Raw genomic sequence first — 21714 nt, forward strand, 5'->3', positions numbered from 1 at the left:
TTTGAATTTTTTTCCTCCATGTGAGAGATAACTTCCACTTCCTGTTTATTTGTGGCACAGCTACATTTCTTTCTTTTAGTCTATGGAATATGATTATTTCTATCTCTCCCCTCCTTCTTCTTTATTTTTCTATCTTAGTAAAGGTCATTTCTTCTTTCTAACGTAACATTTATTACATATCTTGACATATCTTTCTGCCTGCTTTCCAATGTATTAAGATAGGAAGTAAATATATATATATGTATTATACTATATATAGTACAATTTAAATAGCCTTTATTTTATATATATATATATACACACACACACACACACACACATACATATATACACTATATATATTATTAACCAGGTGGAACTATCTGCATCACCTACAGAACTATCTATACCCACTAAAGGGTACAGAGCTTGTCCTTGAGTACATATCCACTGATGGTTCAAGTCTTTTCTTCCTATTCCACACTGTTCTGTTTTCCATGGTGGTTTGACATCTTCTGTAGGATCAACATAGATGGTGTCTGTTAGCTTGTGGCTAGCACAACCACAATAATTTGGGCTTTTGCTTATTGGGGCTAAAAATATATTAAAAGAATTGTACAATCTGAAGAAATACTACACTAATTGTTGTGGCCGGAATACCAAATAAGGTGAAAAGTGAAGTTTGAGGGCTTACTTTAAAAATTAACATACATGGCATAATTTATTTGAATAATTAAAGCCCCCTTATTAACTACTTGGTCAAGTTGACTTTCCAAAGAATGCATACAAATAGACATTCGTGCAAACAAATATCTCTAAGGAGAATGAAATACTCTTTCAGCAATGAGATGTGCCCTATGTGTTGCAAGGAGATGGACTGATCTCATTAGTGCATCAAATGAACTATGTATACAAATGTGCATTTGGTGCATTTCTGTATTTCTCTTTTAATTCTAGGCTGGTGGTCCCCATAGACCAGTAGGATCATACACAGACTATGCTAGCCATTGAAATGGCTTTTGGTTAGGCTACTGTCTTTACCTTCATTAGAGATGACATTTTAATGGGCCCACTAATTTCAACATATGAATAACACAGCCTATTTTCTGCAATATGAAAATTGATAATATCTGAATAATGCTTTTTTCCTTCTCAAGTTAAATACCTTTAGTTGCAGCATTTTTATTCACAAACAGAAGAAAATAGAAACTGAAAGAAAATAATTTATTATGTGTCCATAGAATTATTCTCTGGGACCAGTAAGAGTTTGGGTATATTTGTATATTTGGGTATATAGATAATGTTCACCCCTGAATATTATATATATATATATATGCTATAAAACACAAAAGGGTAAATGAATGTCAAGGTATGAAAGTATTTTAAATAATCTGGTTTGTAGGCATATATAACACCTCCTAAATCCTACTATTTGCAAAGAACAGATGAAATATAACATTTAATGCCACTTCACTAACAAAACCTCTGGGTTTCTAACCTTTCAGAGGTGCCAGTGTTTCTCTTGATCAACTTGACTAACTTCAGAAGGAAACCATAGTCCAACTGCAGTTTCCATAGAAACATACCATCTTATAAGATGCAGCTACTAAATGGTGGTATCTCATTCCATATTGTTTCATTTATGTTGTTATTTGTAAATGTATTCTAAGACAAATAAAATTATTTTAAAGATATACATTTCAAATAGCATGTAAAATGTCAAAATATTTCATTGAAAGTCTGAATAAACTTCAGTAGAAGTCACAGTAAACACTCTGAATACTACTATATTGAGGCTGCTATTACTGGCTTCCTTACAAATATATAAACAGCATTGATAAATTTAGCTATTTTAAATTACTCAGCCATTTAGTGCTTTGAGCTAAGCTGTAGTTTTTTGAAGGCCACTTTGTTAGAATGAGATATTATGAAACATCCGCTGTATAATTTACAAACCTTAGGATCATAGTTTACCTTATGCTTCTTTCAGAGTGCATTTTCCCCTTTCTAAAGTCTCAATTGTTTAATTTTGTAAAACTATTCATACAAGAGTGATATTTTGAACCAGACCTAATGTAATACATTTTGAAGAATTCCAATAGCAGCTAGCAATGAGAAACAGGAAACTTCTATATGTTGCTAATAGAAAAATCCTTTCTATTTCTTGTATGCTTGTGTTGTCAGTAGAAGTGGGTTTGGATTAACATGAAACTAATGTTTAAAACATGTATCCTAGGCCAAAACAACTTGATAGGATAACAAACTCCAATGCCTAACCCAAAGCACTATTTTCCAAACAACTGACAAAAAGCAAGATTCAGGGAAGTAATTTTTTAGTACTAGCACATGCAGTATATGACATACAAGCATCAAACATTACTACTTTCAATAAACAGAACAGGGAAAGAATGATGCTTTTTTAACTCTGCAGATGGCAACTTAACACAAAACTATAGATGTATAAGACAATAATTCCTCCTACCTTGATGAAGGCAGAGAAGAATGACTTATAGAGGCAAGATGTGGATTTAATTCTTAATTTCTTTTTTTCTTGAACCTCAAATCTACTTAATGAACATACCATACAAAATATACAATAATTTAAATGGTTATTAGATTTCAAAAGCAGCTCACGGATGGTTTTTAATGATTATACTTGCACTTTTACTATATATAAACATTACAATATTAAATGAAGTAAAACAAAGACAGAAAATGAAACAGCACTAAATTATATGAATGAATTTTACTTTCAGAGCTAAAGTGCAATAATTGACCATTTTCTCATGAATTATGCATTGTATAAAAAAATTGTATGCATTATGCAATACATAGGGTTTAAGGCAGATACAGAGAGGCACAAAATATCTCAGTAACTTTACAATTTGGTTGCCTACGTGGAAATTGATACTTTTATAGGCCTAGTTATAGAAATAAGCATACATACCCTGGTCTAACACTTCTTCTTCTTCTCGTTTTGGCTGCTGTAGTAAGGGAATCTTATCTTTATATTCTGTTTCTGTAAATGATCAAAGAAGCTGAGCATAAATTTGCAGTATGTATCATATGTATTACATACTTAAAATAGTTTATTGGAAATACTCCATCAACATAAAAATACTATTCAGGGTCTTGTGCTTATTAGAGTATTAAGAATTCATATGATAGAAATGCTCTAATTCATAAACTCCCCACACCCCCACCCCCAGCAAAACCCACCAATTACCAGACATCTGACTTAATAACTAGGTCAACTACCCTTTCAATAATATATAAATGATACAGAATTTTCAAAATGCATTGACAAAATGACTCATATTTGTTTTCTAAATTAAATTTAGTACTGTTTTAAGAAGATTTAAGAACACGTTAAGGCATATTCTCTAAATATAGTAGAATCTTAATAAATGGCCAGAATGTTATGCTAACTTCTCTCATAAAATTTCCACTAGAAAGAAATAAGAAGCTGCTCTAGCATGTTAAGACTGAACTTGCAAAACTCAAGCAAAGTCTCAGCATACTTCATGCAATAAAACAGGCAGTAGACTCTGCAATTTTCAGTTACAAAGTGACAGTCAATATGACCATTTTGCAGATGAACAATATATATATGTTAAAGAACAATTCTGAGAATTAGATTAAAAAAGTCAAGACTAGCAATGCTTCACAAATCAATAATTGTTCTTTGCCTGAAGAAGCCCATTAAATGGATAATTTAAAGTATGGCTGGAGATGATAACTATTTTCCCTGGCAAACTGTAGTGATCTTTAGAACATGGTGCATAAATTCATAAATTGTGTAAGTCATTACTGGTTAGGGAAGGAGTTAGATGAGGAAATGAGAAAACATGAATTAAATGAAGAAAGGTCTGCATTTATGGGATTGGTCCCAAAACAAATCTGTTTTATCCCTGGCTGAGATTTTCCTCTTTAACTGTTTTGATGGGGACATGTCAGGGAAGGGAGATAGGATATGAAAGAGAAAAATGAGAAAATAAGAAATAGTGTGTACATGTGACTGGTAGATAGAAGAAGGGAATAAAGATGGTTTTAAATATAGTCAAACAAGATACATACAAAAATATAAAATACAAAATTATATATTACTTTATATCAAACATCAGTTATTACCTTTGTGATGTTCATGCATCATAACCATATCAGACTTCACGGGAATTGGAATGTTGGCCTCTGGTGGTATGGTTCTGAATGTATCTGGAGCTACATTCTGGGTACAGGTCATGAAAGAAACTGCATGCTTGGCTTCCATGTAATACATAATGTATAAGTTGCACATTTCATCACTAGATGTGCCACTGCAGGCAAAAAAATAGATATAACAAATCAACCATTCACATAAAACGCATGCTTAATGCAAGAAAAATGCAGCCATTAAATCTGCCAGCAACGGATTCCAACGTAGAAATATTGTGCATTTATTTTACAGCTTTCATTAAAACCCATCACAGTTTTCAACATCAAAAGCACATTGTCAAAGGCATATTTCCACTTAAAAATGGAGTGTCAGTTTGCAGGCACACCATGAACACCACTAAATACCACTGATGAAAATGGCATTTTAGTAGATGAGGGATATGGTACTTTCTTTTCTCTCTTGAATCTTTTTATTATTTAGCGCCCTCCTATTTGCCAAAACTCATAGACTGAGAAAAGTTACTGTTCCCAAGGAAAATCTTTATTATTTCCTTTACAATGGTAAAATCAGTAACCTTCAATAGAATTATCATATATTATTTATTATAAGTCTTTAAAAATGGCTTTTCCTCTTAACACTAAAAGTCCTGGACCTTGTTTTTGGTTAACTGCCTCCTTCCTCATGGCCAGATGAATCTAGAATCATGTGTCCACACTAAGACATTCAAAGTGTATCCCTGATGTCTGACTTGGCAGCTAGGCTTTTATAGCAGGGTTGAAAAGAATGCCTCAGGAATGACTCAAAATGAAATCAGCACTCATCTTTTTTAAGGGCTGAGATGTGACGGAAGCAATGCTGTACAGTTGAATGACTCAATGTTAAAAATAGATTTTAAAACAGTGGACATTTCCAAGAAAAAAGTTCCCAATGATAGAAAAAATATCTAATAGTTTACAAAACATGTATTCTGCTTCCTCACCTCACATGGGTTATTATATATTTCATTCTCTTTAGTATTATTAGGAAGGAACCATTTAAGTACACTTTCACAAGACTTTTATATAGCAAAGTTGTTTAGGCAAAGGAACACTTCCATTTTAGTATTAGTATTGACAATTTTTAGCAAGACTACACTAATGAAAAAAGCTATGAGGTAGGTTATTTGCCGTACAGAAATATATCAGTGTTTATTTTTCCAGCAATGTCATGCAGCACTCACTTTCTCTCCATAGCAACAGTATGACATCAGCAAGGGAAGGAAAAAAATAAAAATATTTTACAAAGGGATTTGATTTTTCTAAGCTTTGAAAATGTAGAGCCCTTGAGAGACCACAGGAATAAGCCTCTGCCATTGGAAGCTCTCTTTATGCTTCAGAAATCATTTGGCTTCTCACTCTCTGAATCTGATACCTGTCAGTGTAACTGCTTCTCCCGTGAAATATAAGCAAATAGTGAAGTGCAAACCCAAACAAACATCTGTTCACTACACGTCTTCATGGTGTCAAAACACCATTCTTAAGAATTACATTTTAACAGTCTTGGAGTTGGTCAGTATGTGCTATAAAAGGAATGGCTGATGCAAAAATAATAAACTGGAGCCTCCCGCCATATTATCCTTCTCTTTCCTGATTAAAAAAAAGGAGATATGTGTAGATCAACTGAGCAAAAAAGAAAAAGGAATTCAAGATGTGGCTCTAGCTTTAAAAACCTTTAATCATCTTGCAGAGAGGAAAAGCAAAATAATCATTTAAGCATCTCAAATTAATGAAAGGAAAAACATTTTAAATTCATATAATAATTCATGAAACTTGCAACTCATCAATGGATGGGTCCTTCCGCATTTTCTCTTTTTGGCAATGTCAATACCCACGTTTTCACTGGAGAAGGTATACCCACCCACAATAGCATATGTAAGACAACCAGTATCCTCATTTCTTTCCTTACGAAAAAACTACACAGAATGAAGTAACTATCACTGCTGGTCTAAATATTGTTGGTCCCTTGGGCCAGTGTGTTCTCTGTTGCATAAATGGAAATTGTTTATTCTGTGAGCTATTATATGTTTTTATAAAATACTTAGGGAATTCTAGAATGCTTTTTTACTCGTCCTAATTTTCTTCTGGAGTAGTATTTCCACAATTATTACCACAAAACTTTGGTTCTTGAAATGCTTACAGATGAGTTGAGAAAAAATTACCATATGGCCGGCCGGGCACGGTGGCTCATGCCTGTAATCCCAGCACTTTGGGAGGCCGAGGCAGGTGGATCATGAGGTCAGGAGTTCAAGACAAGCCTGGCCAAGATGGTGAAACCTCGTCTCTACTAAAAATGCAAAAATTAGCTGGGTGCAGTGGCAGGCGCCTGTAATCCCAGCTACCCAGGAGGCTGAGGCAGGAGAATTGCTTGAACCTGGGCAGCAGAGGTTGGAGTGAGCCGAGATTGTGCACTGCTGCACTCCAGCCTGGGTGACAGACTGAGACTCCGTCTTAAAAAAAAAAAAAAAAAAAAAAGCAAACAAAACAAACAAACAAAAAACTTACCATATGACCAAATGAAAATGTTGGTCTATACAAGTTAAACAATGTTGCACTGCCTGATCCTTTAATACACAATGTGCTTATGACTGTATGGAGGGGTAGAGAGGTGGATACAGTAGGTTCTATTCCCTAAAGGAATCTGACCAGGCTCCTTTGTGTTGCTGTGTGTTCCAGGGCATAATTTAAGAAAAGTTGTACTGTAAGATTTGCTCTTACATAGGTAGGAACAAAATGCTAGTATTGTTTAAGAATGACCAATCAAAAGGATTTCTTCAATAGAGTAGTGTGCATGTAATAAAGCTATATAAAGCTATTCAAATGAATATACATAGATATGCATACAGATGTGTAGCTAGAAATGTTTCATAACATGTCTTATCTGTATATAGACAGGTAACTATCTATGTATATTCTATCTATATCCTTCCATCTGTCCATCCATTCAGATAAACACATAGTTCAAGCTTTCAGAAAAATCCATTAGAGATTTAAAAAGCAACTAATACTGCAAAGTTTCAAAATAATTAATATAAAATATCTTGTTAATATATATTTCCTCAAAGATAATTTTGGTGCTTTTGAATGTGTTACATGTATATTTGGAAGGATTTGTTTTTAATATACATTTGAAAAGAAATTGTACTAAAAGTAAAAATTTCATTTCAAACAAGTGAAAGGTAATTATCTGAGAACAAGGAATTAAACTGTGCAATGTGGGCTCAGAGTAAATCAGGACAATAAATTACTCTTACTAAATTAAATTCGTTGTTATCACCAAAAAGCAGTAAGTAACAATTAAAAAACAAAAGAAAATTGTAGATAGTCATTATGGAGAAGAATATGAAATTAAAAGGTGGCATACGTTTAGAATAATTTTATACTAATACTGGAGACAAAGGCAGCAATTACTATATTAGAAATAGTGTGTACCAAGGTACAAAGTTACATGTTTGAAAAACACATGTACTTAAGTATAGCAAATAAAGGAAAATGAGTAACTTTCTAAATAATGTAACTCTTTGTCCTCTACAACATATGATTACACTTTATTATTTTAAATAGTATATTTGAGAAAATAAAAAATAAAAATATAAGCTAATGTTGCAAGTTATTTCCTCAAAAGTGAATTATCTTACCCTGTACTGAATTAACTTTTGAGAAAAATTATGCATATATGTGTAAAAGCATACATATATGTATGTGTGTACACCTATGCACATATATATACACACAATACACTAATTCAATTACACATATATTATGTGTTAATTTGATACACATATAAATGTGTACACCTTTACACACATGATTTTCTGAGACTTATTAAGCAGCTCACCAATACAGTTCATTTGGGGTATGAATTCTATGATTCAAAATTGAATTTGATCAAATAATTTAGGAATCTTTGCTATCACAAGGAAAATTTCATTAAAAGAGCTGAACAAAAAGAGTCATATTTTATTCCTTTCCATCTATAATTAGACTTGTAGTCAAGGTAACTCTGAGCTCCTATGTGACAGAGAAACTATCATATGCTAAAAATGTTAGGAGTCAAATCATCCTTAGTATCAGCATCACAGTTTCTTATTTTATTTTACAATCATTCACCTTTCATTCAAAAACAAAAAATTTCATTTTAAGACAAATTACTTTCTGTATTCCTAAGGGAGTATTTTGACACATGTACCCTTAATTTCCACAGAGATCAACATATGCAATTTAACTCTGCTAATCTCAGTGATTCATTAACATGAGAAAGTAGGAAGGGATATTATGTACAGTGAATGGCCCTTTAAACATTCCCCAATGCCAGTGTGTTTACTTAAAATGATGACTGCTGGCATTACTTATATTCCAAAATTACAGTAGTGCATTTATTTCATCTTCTTGCATAATAAAGTGCTTATCTGATAACTTCCTGTTTTATACTGACATACTTAATATAAATAGCTTTAGGTCTGACATAATGTGTGAACCTGAAAATTGGAAGACCTCAATAAATATGTGTTGAATGAAGGAAGAACGAGTAATCTTGCTTAATAAATGTCATAGCATGTTTTCCCTAGTGTATTATACTACTGAATAATGAGTCACGTCAATTTTTTGTACTCAATTGACCTGTGGGATTTCTGAACATATTTATCTATTTATATCCATATCTGTTTATCCATCTCTCTAATCTGTTTACCTAGGTTCCATGAGAGCTTTTATAAAAATATATTACATTAGAAAGATATGTAAATACAGATTTAATAAAGTGCCAAGTAATGTGAAATGTATGACTTAAAAAATTCCAAATATCATTGTATTCCATGTCTATACCACAAACACTCCACTAGCTCAAGAATTCCTTCACCTCTACCCCCTTTATATTCAACAAATGTTAGGCTTGAAAATAGGCAAAACTGGTAATACTAATTTTAGAAACAAATGTAAAAACTTTAGTCATTTTACAAAACTGTTAATCATTTCTTAAAAAGTTTTATGGTGCTTTCAAATGTATACATTAAGAAGTTATTTATCATGTAACTTTATTTTGCATGTAATAATATTTAAAATGCAAATTAAAGTGCCATATTGGTATCCATGAATATTCATATATTCATGAAATGACTCATTCCAAATGAAAAATATGACCAACAAAACTGACCAAATTGGTAAATATTATCTACCTAGTCCCAGTAATTAATATTAAATTTTAGCATATAAACTTTTAGCCTGATTAGCTGACTTAATGAGCTTAATTGGCTGACTTAATTAAATTCTATGTTTTTATTTAAACTTGACTAAACATTTGAAATGAATTTAGAGAAGTATCATCCTGAATATAAAATATGTAATGCAGTCAGGCACAAAATATTGCTTCTTCATAGATCAATTAGTAGTACTATGTTGTCAGTATATGTAATACTTTGGTGAAACTTTATTTAGGATATATTATTCATATTTAGTGTATAAAAATAAATATATGGATAAAACATTTTATCACTAAGTATATTTATTAATATATCTCATATTAAATATACCTACTTTTAAAGTAGTTTTTATTATTAATATTACTTTTGATTGACAAATAATAGTAAGCATTTAATCATATCTTCTCACTTATAAGTGTGAGCTAAGTCTTATGGAGGCAAAGGCATAAGAATGATATAATGGACTTTAGGGACTCAGGGGGAAAGAGTGGAAGGGGGTTAAGGATAAAAAAACTACATATTGAGTACAGTTTACATTGCTTGGCTGACAGGTGCACCAAAATTGCAGAAATCCCTAAAGAACTTATCCATGTAACAAAAAACCACCTATTCTCCAAAAACTATTGAAATTAAAAATAATTTTGTAATGTAAAGTACGATGTGATTTTTTAATATATGGATACAGTGTGGTACTATTAAATCAAACTAATTAACAAATCCATCACTTTGCTTACCTATCTTTATTTATTTATTTATTTATTTTATTTTGAGATGGAGACAGGGACACATTGCTCCTGTTATTTGCTCTGTAGCCCAGGCTGAAGCGCAATGGCATGATCTTAGCTCACCGCAACCTCTGCTTTCCAGGTTCAAGCGATTCTCCAGCCTCAGCCTCCTGAGTAGCTAGGATTATGGGCATCCACCATCACGCCCGGCTAATTTTTGTATTTTGTAGAGATGGGGTTTCACCATGTTGGCCAAGCTGCTCTTGAACGCCTGACCTCAGGCGATCTGCCTGCCTTGGCCTCCCAAAGTGCTGAGATTACAGGCATGAGCCATCGCACTCGGCCCTATCATTTTTTAAATCATGAAACATTTGACATTTCCTCTTTTAGTTATTTTGAAATATATAGTGCCTTATATTGACTACAGTCATTCTTCTGTGCAATAGGTCTCAAAATCTATTCCTCCTGTCTATCTGAAACTTTATGTCCTCTAACAATTCCTATTACCTCCTTCCCCACCCTTCAGTAACCATCATTCTATTCTCTATTTCTATGAGTTCAACTTTTTTAGACTCCACATATAAGTGAGATCATGTGGTATTTGTATTAATATATCTGTGCCTGGCTTATTTCACTTAATACATCCTTCAGATTCATCCACCTTGTCACAAATGACAGGATATCCCCCCTTGTAAAGGCTAAATAGTATTTCATCATGCATGTGTAAAACACATTTTCTTTATGCATCCATCCATTTATGGACACTCAGGTGGTTAAATCCATCTCCTATTTTTACATGGTGGTATTTTAAGAAGAATCCCTATTATGGGAAAATCAGCCTCTAGCTTTCAGTGCTTTTCATAAGTTACCCATGATTGTTCTAGCCAAGCAAAGTTTTCTCCAGTTCTACAATTTCTAGCTTAATATAGTTAAGCTTGGTTTTGGTAGAAGAATCACTCAACTGAAAACCTTCCTAGTAGGCTACTGTCAACAGTTTTTCTGTAAAACCTAATTTCCATGTAACCACAGAATAGAAAGGTTTAAAACTTGAAGCTGAGAGTTCTCCCAGTACATGGAGGAGGCACCTACTGGCCCCAGCCTATCCTTAGATACGTGTGATTTATACCTATGTGTGCTTCAGGCTCAGGGCTCAAATCTGTGTCCTGTGGGAATGTGTATTTGTATGTGTGGGTTGGAGGTAGGTGGGAAAAGAAAAGAGGCAGAGATAAATGGATTAACAGAGTATCATTTAATTCAACCGACATCATAAATTACTAGTTTATTTCACTGGTTACATTCTCTACTGTGATCCTGTAGTAGTCTATGGAAGTTGTGCTTATTATTTTACAAAACAGAGACACATTGCTGTTGTTATATGTCTAAAAATAAAAAGTATATTAACTGCTATGAGATGATTATCCATTATTATGAAAACTTTTATTCATACTTAAATGTATTAAAATTTGTTTTACTTGTTTGTCAATCCACTGGTAAAAAAAAATTGCTTCTGTAGTAGAAATTAAATATTCAGAATGTGGGCTCACCCAATAAGTTAATTTCCTATAATTTCTTTCTATTTCATTTTTATTACAAAATGGTGTTTCCTTTAGTCCACATGAGATTTATGAAAGGATAAAATAGTGTAGTCATTTTAGGGTATTATTTTAAAGCAAAACGCACATTTTAAAAAAGACAAGAATTATTCTAGACTTATGGAACTGAAAGAGATCTCCAGAGATCACTTTGGCCTCCCATCCTAGTACTATAACAAGTCATTAATTTCTATGGCTGATATTACCTCACAGACAGAACTCAGAAGGATAGAATTTGGCCAGAGTAACAAACCTCCCCTCACAAACTGTAAAGAGACCTCTAGGCAAAAAATTCTGTTTTTTCCACACTTAAAACTTGTAAGCCAATGCAAGTGATGTGTTGAAAGGGATTTTTTACTGCTCTGTTTACTTACTACAAAGGTTACTACCATAATCTGGAACATTTAAGTAAACTACCCATGGCTCTGCACTGACATGAAATGAACAACTGATGGCTACCCTCTGAATCATGTTACCACATGTATTTAAAGATTGTTAAGAAGGGACTTCTTATGCTCTTTCCTTCAAATCTAGTTATGCCTCCTTTGTCAGTCCTTTTCTTACCATCATCATTTCCCATAACTCAATAATACTATTGCTTTCCTGAAGTCTCTTTCCCATATTTAGCACATTTATCAAAAAGCAAAGCTGTTGGAAACTATTTCTGTAACAGAAATTGATAAAGTTTTATTTGTTTTATCCTTAGCCTTAAAGTTTATGCTTACTAATATAAAAAAGCCATTTAGAGTGACATAAAAATTCTTTTACACCATAGCAAATGTTCCTGCTTTCTTTTTTAAACCTGCCTCAGTACCTTTTCCCTTTCTCCATACAGCCAACAGTTAGTGTTGCTATCACAAGAATCATCTTGAGGGCATCTAAAGTATATTTTCAGATGCTTACTTTCTGTAACTTCTCTTTGATTAAGAGATAAATGGTTTAAAACTCTAGCTTCCAGATGGCATCAGTAAATATTTTAAAACCTTGTTTAACATAAAAGAAGTCTCCTTGATTCTTTTCTATCAAAAGCATGAAAAGAAACTACCTTTCATTTTCATTTAGGTAAGTTTCTTTGAAAAGTTCATAGTGCTTTGAAAATTTTACGTAGTGTTATAGGATATAATTATTTCAAGGAGGCTCAGTATTTAAAAAATCATTTAAAAGGCTCGACATTCTTTTTTGATAAAGTGTTGCATATTATTATTCTTATTTAGTAGACTAAACAACTGGAAATTATTAAATTCACAGGAGTTTTAACATCATGGTTCTGAGTATTTAATGGGAATCACCAAATGCAGACCCCGTGAACACAGGGCAAAAAGGCACTTGAGAAAAAAAATTTTCATTTTCATTATATTTTCTTTATTAAGATGAGCCTGAGGAAGAAATATGAAGTCTTTGGTAATTATAATATTTAGAGGTACGATACCGAAGGTTTTGAGGAAGAAAAAGAGAAGCATGAAAAAATGAGCATATGTTCTGGGGTTTATCCAAATCAATCAGTTTTGAAATGATAAAATGCCACAGTTTGTTGTAATTGTCCATGACAGGACAAAAAATGTACACTTTATTCACAAAGATAGCTGTAACCTGTAATCATGCCTTATCCCAATAAAATATCTTTAAATAGTGGAATGTGCGGAATCATACCCAATGTGTGTGGCTTCTGTCCTTCCTTCACCAGTGAATACACATCTTGCAGCCAGTAGGTCACCAAAACTTACATCAACTGGGTGCTCCACAGGGTAGAAAGCCTGCCAAAAAGACAAACACAATGAATCGTTAATATTACCAATAAAATCCAGAACTACATGCTTGATCGTGGTGTTCTTTACCCCTTTTTTTGAGGGTTTTATCATAAAGGGATGTTGAATTTTATCAAATGCTTTTTTTTTTTTTTTTTTTTTTTTTTTTCCCTGTTGAGATGGAGTCTCACTCTGTCGCCCAGGCTGGAGTGCAGTGGCGCAGTCTTGGCTTACTACAAGCTCCACCTCCCAGGTTCACACCATTCTCCTGCCTCAGCCTCCCAAGTAGCTGGGACTACAGGTGCCCACCATCACGCCAGGCTAAGTTTTGTATTTTAGTAGAGACGGGGTTTCACCGTGTTAGCCAGGATGGTCTTGATCTCCTGACCTCGTGATCCACCAGCCTTGGCCTCCCAAAGTGCTGGGATTACAGGCGTGAGCCACCACGCCCAGCTATCAAATGCTTTTTCAGCATCCATTCAACTGATCAGAGGGTTTTTGACCTTAATTCTATTGATATGATATATCACAGAACCACATACTTTAATAATGTGAAGCTTGGTACACTCTGGGTAGACAGGACGAAGATAGTGAAACAGACACACACACACACACACACACAAATAATCACTGGATAAAAAGAGTTCACCTTTAATTAATCACTTCTACTTTATGACAAGAGCACCAAACTTTGAAATAAACAAATAAATACTATTAGCAAATGCATCCCATAAAAATCAGAATAAATGTGATAACAGAAGAGCTGTCTGAAATACTGTCTTTGAATAAATGATGGGATGTAAAAGGCCACCAACATGTTTTGACCATATTGAGAAAACTGATAAAGAAAGCACCAAATAAGAAATTGCAAAAAGGAGGTTACTCAGCTCAGCTATACAGTTAAGGCAGATTTAGAGATTTTTAGAGGAAGTCACAAGAGTTGCATAATAATTTTTAAAAATTACTTTCTGCTGGTTAATATTTTTTTCTCTCAAAATTAAACTAGATTTTACACACCTGTGGCAGCTGAGGGCTCTGCCGTCCAATCAGTGTCCACTGTCCATTTCTTACTCTGTATCCACTTACTACCTTACCTGTAATAAACACAAATTTTAATCATATAATATAATGAGGTATTAGAAAAACAAAAGGCATATTTACTTTCCTACTTTAAAGTAGAAATCTGAGTATTTTCAGAGCCGCAAATACTGAGTATCTTAGTAAAAACAATATGATAAAACAGCATAAAATATTTCAAGATCTTATATGAAATCACTTTCATTGAAACAGACTTAAGGTCAAACACAATTTGCATTTTAATTTATGGCACCAGGAAGCATAATGGTAAATATTCATAATTTAACATGTAAAGTTCTTACCTAAATGGTGAGTGTGAACTCTATAGGCAAAGACATGCATTGGATAATTTTTATAATGGCATGAAATATCAGAATTCACCACTGTGGGAAATGAAAACACAGACAAAAGTCACTAGTCAACTGGAAAATGACATTATTCTTGTCTAAAAGTATGCATAGGGTATTCACAAGATGCTAGGGACTGACGTTTGCTTATGACTTAAACACACAAGATATTAAGCACTTATTCTGTGCCAGCCACTTTACTCACATGAATTAAGAACCCCTTGCCTTATATTTTTATTTTATTCATAAACAGAATGACTAGAACCAAATCAAAATACTCTGTTAGTGAAAATGTAGGCTTAATTTGTTACCTTTAACTTGAAAATTATCCAGTTGAGAAAGCTTAAAATTGGTTTTATTTTGGAACAGAATAATTTTGAAAATTGAATGCAGACACCTAAGATCACTAGATTGACAGTTCCTGTTGAAAAGAGGATATTTCATACTGTTCCTTCCTTATAGTCTAACACAGTAGCTATTCAATAAATATTCATTTTATAATAGATGAAAAATGGTAACAAAGAGACCATACTGGTCATTAACTTTAAGAGGTTCCCAGTGAAAACAAATGAACAATATATCATATGGCACTTTCATTAGAGGATCATAACATATATTGATAAATAATATTATACTTATTCTCATCGCTTCTAGTAAGCTTGGGAGAATCAGCTATTATCATCCCCATTTTGCAAGTAAAGAAATAAGCCAACTATATCTAAGTTTAAAGACTAAGTTGGTGTTGGAGTTGCTAGTCGTTTAATTTGTAAACCTTTCTATGTAGAAGTTTATGTCACTGCTCATTATGCAGTGTGTCCTCTGCATCTCAAGAATGGATGATTTATTTTTAAATACTCAAGATTTATTCTTTAATTTATATAACACACATCTACCCAAGGGCCTTAATTCCTAGCATCTCAACAAAGAATGGAAAAGTAATAAACTACTGGCTTGGAATAATACAAAAATCTATTTTAAATCCAAGGACAATAAAATATTGGTTTATTTTCTAAGACATAAAATACTGATTATTTTTAAAGTTTATAAAAAATACACTATAAATCCATTTCTACAGTTTAGGTAATGAGGTAATGGTAAATATTAAAAAATCATTACTCACCTTTTTCTCCTGCTGGGATAACAGTGTCAACAGACATCATAAGGTACATGCCAGCAATTAAAGGCTGTCTGCAGAAAAAAATAATATTTTTCTAAATTACCTGAAAAGTCAAAATGACTGTTTTGGAAAAACACCATATACCTCAATACTCTGGTTTATAAAATGTGATGCTTGTGAAAATCAAAATGAAATAGAAAATGAGGAAGAATTCTTTTTCCTTACAAAATACTTTTTCATGTGAAGGCAGACTCTAAATGGTTCCTGTGATAGCTAACTTTACATGTTGACTTGGCCAGGTGCCTGGTTGCTTGGTCAAACACCAGTCTAGGTGTTGCTGGGTAGGTGATTTTTAAATGTGATTAACCTTTAAATTAAACTTTGAGTAAAGCAGATTATTTTCCATAGTGTGGGTGGGCTTCATCTAATCCATTGGAAGTCTGAAGAGAAAAGACTAAGGTCCCCTCAAAAGGAAAGGATTCTGCCTGTGAATTGCCTTTGGACTCAAGAATGCAACATCAATCCTTCCTTGAATTTCCAATTGGCCCAGTGGATTTAGAACTTAATCAGTCCCCACAATAGTGTCAGCCAATCCCTCACAACAACTCTTTTTCTTTCTCTCTATCCTATTGGTTCAGGTTTCTTTGGAGAACCCTGACTAATCAGCTCTCATGATTCCTAGCTGTGGCATTCATGCCCTGGTCTAATCTCCTCGCCTTTAATGTGGGCTAAAAGAAGTATAGTAACTTATCTTTTTAAACATTTTTAACATTTTTTTTTATTTCCATAGATTTTTGGGGAACGGTGGTATTTGGTTACCTAAATTCTTTAGTGGTGATTTCTGAGATTTTGGTGCACCCATCATCCAAGCAGTATACACTGAACTCAATTTGTAGCCTTTTATGCCTCACCTCCTTCCCACCCTTTCCCTCAGGGAGTCCTCAAACTCCATTGTATCATTCTTATGCCTTTGCATCCTCATAGCTTAGCTCCCACTTATGAGTGAGAACATACAATGTTTGGTTTTCCATTCCTGAGTTACTTAGTAACTTATCTTTAACAAACAGAATATGGCAAAAGTGATGGTATGTCATTTCCAACATTAGGTTACTGAAAGGCTTCCATTTTGCATGCACGCCCTCTCTTGCTTTTTTTGCTTACTTTCTACGATGGAGACCAGTTGCCATATTGTGAGCTGCCCTGTTTATAGCCCGCTTAGCAAGGATATGAGGGCGACCTCCAGCCAACACTCAGCAAAGAACTGAAGCCTGCCGACAATCATGTGAGTGATGTTGGAAGTGATTCCTCCCCAGTCAAGCCTTAAGTTGACTGAAGCCCCAGTCAAGATTCTGACTACAGCCTCTGTGTGAGACCACATGCCTGAGGATCCAGCTACGTGTGCCCAATTACTGACATACAGGAAAATGAGACAATACATATCTGTTGTTTTAAGCCAGTTACTTTAGGTTAATTTTTACCCACAGATAATTAATACAGTGAACTTCCCCTCTAAGTTCACAAAGATGTTAAAGTTGCTGCTGCTCTAGGAAAAATGGAAGTACTTACGGCAGACGTGTGAGGTGTAAGGACACACCAGAACAGTCCTTGTGATTATCTGAAAACATACATAGAAACACATATCTTAAATATGAAAATGTAGAAAACAGATTTCAAACTAGTAAGTTTGAAATTACTATAACCAAATATTTTAAAACACAAGTTATGTTTCATCTGTATTGTTCTTTATGATTTACTGAGTACTTTCATATCCAGTAATTCCTTTAATTGCCAATGTATCATAACAGCAAAAACAGAACATTTCATGCAGTCTATGGTGTTTCTTGACTCATCAAATTGAACAATATATTGACTTTCCTGCAAACATACAAGATGCTAGGAAGTTGTTGTTACTCTCTATGCATTATCTGTATTGTTGAAAAACCCAGAAAAGTTGCTGAACTAAAACAGTTTGCTCCATGCTGCACCCAACAACAGACTTTTTTATTTTTTAAAAAGTGTAGTTCATAATTTAGGTTTTCATATACTTTAGGCATTGTTGAAGTCTACTGACACTCATATATTCATTATTTCAAAATAGAGTTTTACTATTGTAGGCACTTTTAATTTCTTCTAGTACAGTTTTCCATAGTTTGACCTAAAGAGCCCATATGCTTGCACATATACACAGTGAGAAGTTCCCGTGGGAGCAACTTGAATGCCCTCAAACAAGGTGGTCTGGAGGCCAGCAGGGGTCGTGGATCTACAGCTGCTCCTATAGCAGGTGGCAGTTTTGATAAGCAGCATATTTCAGCCTCAGTGTTTGGTGTGTAGATTATGACCTCCAACACGATCCTTGCCACAGTGATGCATTATTATTTCCATAACCTCTATGCTGATCTTACTTCTGTGAACTCAGAAACTTCAGCTAGTTTTGCATATTTCCCTGATGATTTGCAGTGTGCTCTGACTTTGCCCTTCTGTTGTAATACAGTGCTTGGGCCACAAGATATGAAACCTCCTAAGAATTAATTCATTTCAATTCACTAGACTATATATAAAATCTGTCTCTGACTGCATCATCATAAAAGCACTTGACACTTAAAATGTTTATTGCAATAAAAAATTGATGCTTCTGCTAATATTTTACTACATAAAATGAAAAAACAATCAGTACTGAGAGAGTTAAGAACTGTACAGAAAATGAACTCAGAATATCAAAATCATATATCCTGGCTGAAAAAGCCAGCTGGATAGACTTATTTTGTGACTAGAATAAAAGTAAAAAGGAGAGAGGAGAGGAGAAGAATTGATAGCAAAGTTAACTCAGAGTCGAAGACCACAGAAATGGAATCCTGCTGCTTAAAAAACAGATGGGAACTGCAGTGAGTCAAAGAACTAAAATAGTCAAATAAGAGGATTGAATTTGAAGGAAAGGTAGAAAGGAAGCAAAATATGTGTATACACATTTCTGTATTTTTTACATATATTTACTTTATAGTTTATATAAGCTATATGAACTACAGATGTACATTTCAACATAAATATTGAATTGATATTTCAACATAAATATTGAATTTATATTTCAGTATTAATATTGCACATTTCCACATGCCAAAATTTGTCAGGTAGAAGGTATAGGATTCACTTGTATTTTTCAATCCTGCAGAATTATTTGATTATAGGATAGTGTCTTACAGGACCATCATCAGTTTTCAACTAGGTGCTCACTGAGTTCCTTTGTCTAAGAGAAGTAAAATCTAGGTATTTAATACTCAGTAGATTAGCACTAGTGATCAATATTTATACCAGTAAGAAACTCTAAGTAGTCTACAATTGAGATAACTTAAGTAAAGAACTTAGCACTCTAGAGCATAGGAAAAATTCACTAAATGCTTAATTATTATTATTCCATTGGTAGATTTCAAAAAAAATTCAGCACATGAATATTTTATTTTCAAGAAATGTATTTTCACAGTTTTGAGTGTGAAATTTCTTTAATGAAAGAAACTGAAGCACATCAAATTTCTCCAAGTAATAACACAGGACTAGAAGAAAGCAGGAAAAACATGGGAACATTAAAAGGATAAAATAGTTTAAAAAAAGAAATTAGAAGTGAAATTTGGTATGTTGAAGATATTGTGCAAAATATGTTCTCAGAAGGGTCTGAACTAGGTAGATACAGAATAAAATCATAAGTGAAGCAAAGAAATTTTAGTAAGATGAATACCATAGTCTGGCTAAAATGAAATTCTTAAATTAGAGGCCATGGGACCGTGAGGAGGTTGATAATGTTTCCGGGTCCTTCCATGACATTTAGTAACAATGCACTCCTTGACCAGACCCAAGACAACCTGATTGTTTTTCTGAGTATTGGGCTTGAAGTCAGTTCAATGGGATCCTAGGTTTGCAGAAAAGATAATGAGGTCATTTTTGTGTTGATATCGAAATTATTCTTTCAATGTACATTCACTTATTCTGTACAACATTATCATGCAAAAGTCCTAACAGCTGTTCTTTTAAGGTGGTTTCATTTATTCTTATTTTAGTTTTATTATTCCAAAGTAAGTATTCTTTCTTTCATTAGGTTGGGCTCCAGGTTAACTCTCTCTCGAAGGTACACAGGTAAATACTTGGCCTTTAGCTACTAATGTCCTGTATTTACAGAGAATTGAACCCCAAGACATCCCTGTTAAAAAGATGTTTCATAGTGGTTGTTCTCTTGCAGTAAAAATAATTTTAGTATAAGGGGTCTTAAGACATGGAGATGAAACTTCATTCACTAGATAGGTATAAGGTAAAACTGAGAGGGATATTTCATTATATCATTATATTCCATTATAATGTCATATGCATGTAGAAGAAGCTTTTGTAATGTTGAAGATATTTACAGTGGAAAAGTTGAAATAATAATTTTTAAAAAGAAATGTAAAATAGCCATGTCTGATAATGCCTTAGAGGCACATCACAACATAAGACAGTATTGCAGTGCTGGTGGTTGGGTGGTAAGACTTCCAAAGAGTACTCTGATAATGAAATAAATGAGTATTTCCAGATACTGGATGAGACTTGAAAATAGCATTCAATCAGAATCTAATTTTAAGGAAGATGAAACTGAATGACTGCTTCACAAGGGTCTGAGCTTGCCTTTGAGAAATTGCTTTCCTCTGCTCAGGCAGAGATGTATAACCACACCGAAGTATTTTATCAGATATGTAGACTCATAGAATCTCAGAACCGAAAGGAAAACCAGACATGATGGAGTTCAAATCTTACACTTTATGGATAGGAAAAAGAGGTCACAGAGATTAAGTGGGTTGCCTCTTAAGGTAATTCAGCTAATTGGTGACACATCTGAGTATCAAATATAATTCTCTAATATTAATGTTTAATAAATGCTATTTACTAGAAAAAAAGGCAAAAATAAAAAATAAGAGTTCTATCTCTTAAAGATTTCCAAGGTTGAAATACCTTGGAGCTAAGATAAAGGAATTAAGCAAGAATGGATAAGTAACCAGTGGTACTTAAGGACATATACTTAAGTAGGAAGCTCAATTCTCTTAATGGGAGGTGAATGCATGGGATATGAGGTTATCCATCCCAAACTATTTAGCTTGCTTTTCTCATAATAGCTTGTAGTTCCTGCTTGGATTCATAGCTAAGTAGTAAAGTATGTGGAATAATGCATGATAATAACCTACTATATCTTAGGTTCTTAATCTTAGATGGTTCTGTTGGTCTCTCCTAATTTTTCCTCTAGAGATAGTGCTCTATACTTTATGAGCTCATCTTGTCCTGGTTGTTTCCTGCTTCAATATAAAGACAGATTAACCGCTGATCCTGAGGGAACCAATGTATTGTTATAAACGATGTCCCACTAATTGGGAACGTCCTTCAGAAAGACATTTGTAGAGTGATTTTCAATTCACCACACTCTTCTAGGAAGGTGAAGGTAAAGGTTAGGAGCACACTCATTTCCTACTATTTCAAGCCACCCTTTTGGATAATGGATTCTTTCTTTAAGGAGGTACTAAAAAGTATGCCTGAAACCACTTCCAAGTCTTAGGAGAAACAAAAAGAAGTAACATCTTCAATAATAAAAATTAGGCTGGGCACAATGGCTCATGCCCATAATCCCAGCACTCCGGAAGACCGAGGCAGGTGAATCACTTGTCCCCAGGAGTTTGAGATCAGCCTGGGCAATATAGTGAAACTGCATCTCTACAAAAAAAAAAAAAAAAAAAAA

General features: G+C 33.6%; 1 protein-coding gene across 13 annotated transcripts in view; it reads right to left on the reverse strand.

Moving 5' to 3' along the window:
* Nucleotides 1-21714, reverse strand: part of PAM (peptidylglycine alpha-amidating monooxygenase) — a 177177-nt gene that overhangs the window by 69517 nt on the left and 85946 nt on the right. For all 13 annotated transcript variants that reach the window (XM_017869167.1, XM_017869165.1, XM_017869164.1 and 10 more), the window contains exons 7-13: nucleotides 17538-17586; nucleotides 15975-16042; nucleotides 14810-14890; nucleotides 14448-14524; nucleotides 13336-13439; nucleotides 4111-4295; nucleotides 2927-2998 (exon numbers count right to left, since the gene is read on the reverse strand). In XM_017869167.1, the coding sequence (XP_017724656.1) occupies nucleotides 2927-2998; nucleotides 4111-4295; nucleotides 13336-13439; nucleotides 14448-14524; nucleotides 14810-14890; nucleotides 15975-16042; nucleotides 17538-17586 (636 nt within the window). The remainder of the gene's footprint in view (nucleotides 1-2926; nucleotides 2999-4110; nucleotides 4296-13335; nucleotides 13440-14447; nucleotides 14525-14809; nucleotides 14891-15974; nucleotides 16043-17537; nucleotides 17587-21714) is intronic.

This window comes from Rhinopithecus bieti, unplaced genomic scaffold (assembly GCF_001698545.2).
Source record: "Rhinopithecus bieti isolate Rb0 unplaced genomic scaffold, ASM169854v2 scaffold_4104, whole genome shotgun sequence".
Classification (NCBI taxonomy): Eukaryota; Metazoa; Chordata; class Mammalia; order Primates; family Cercopithecidae; genus Rhinopithecus; species Rhinopithecus bieti.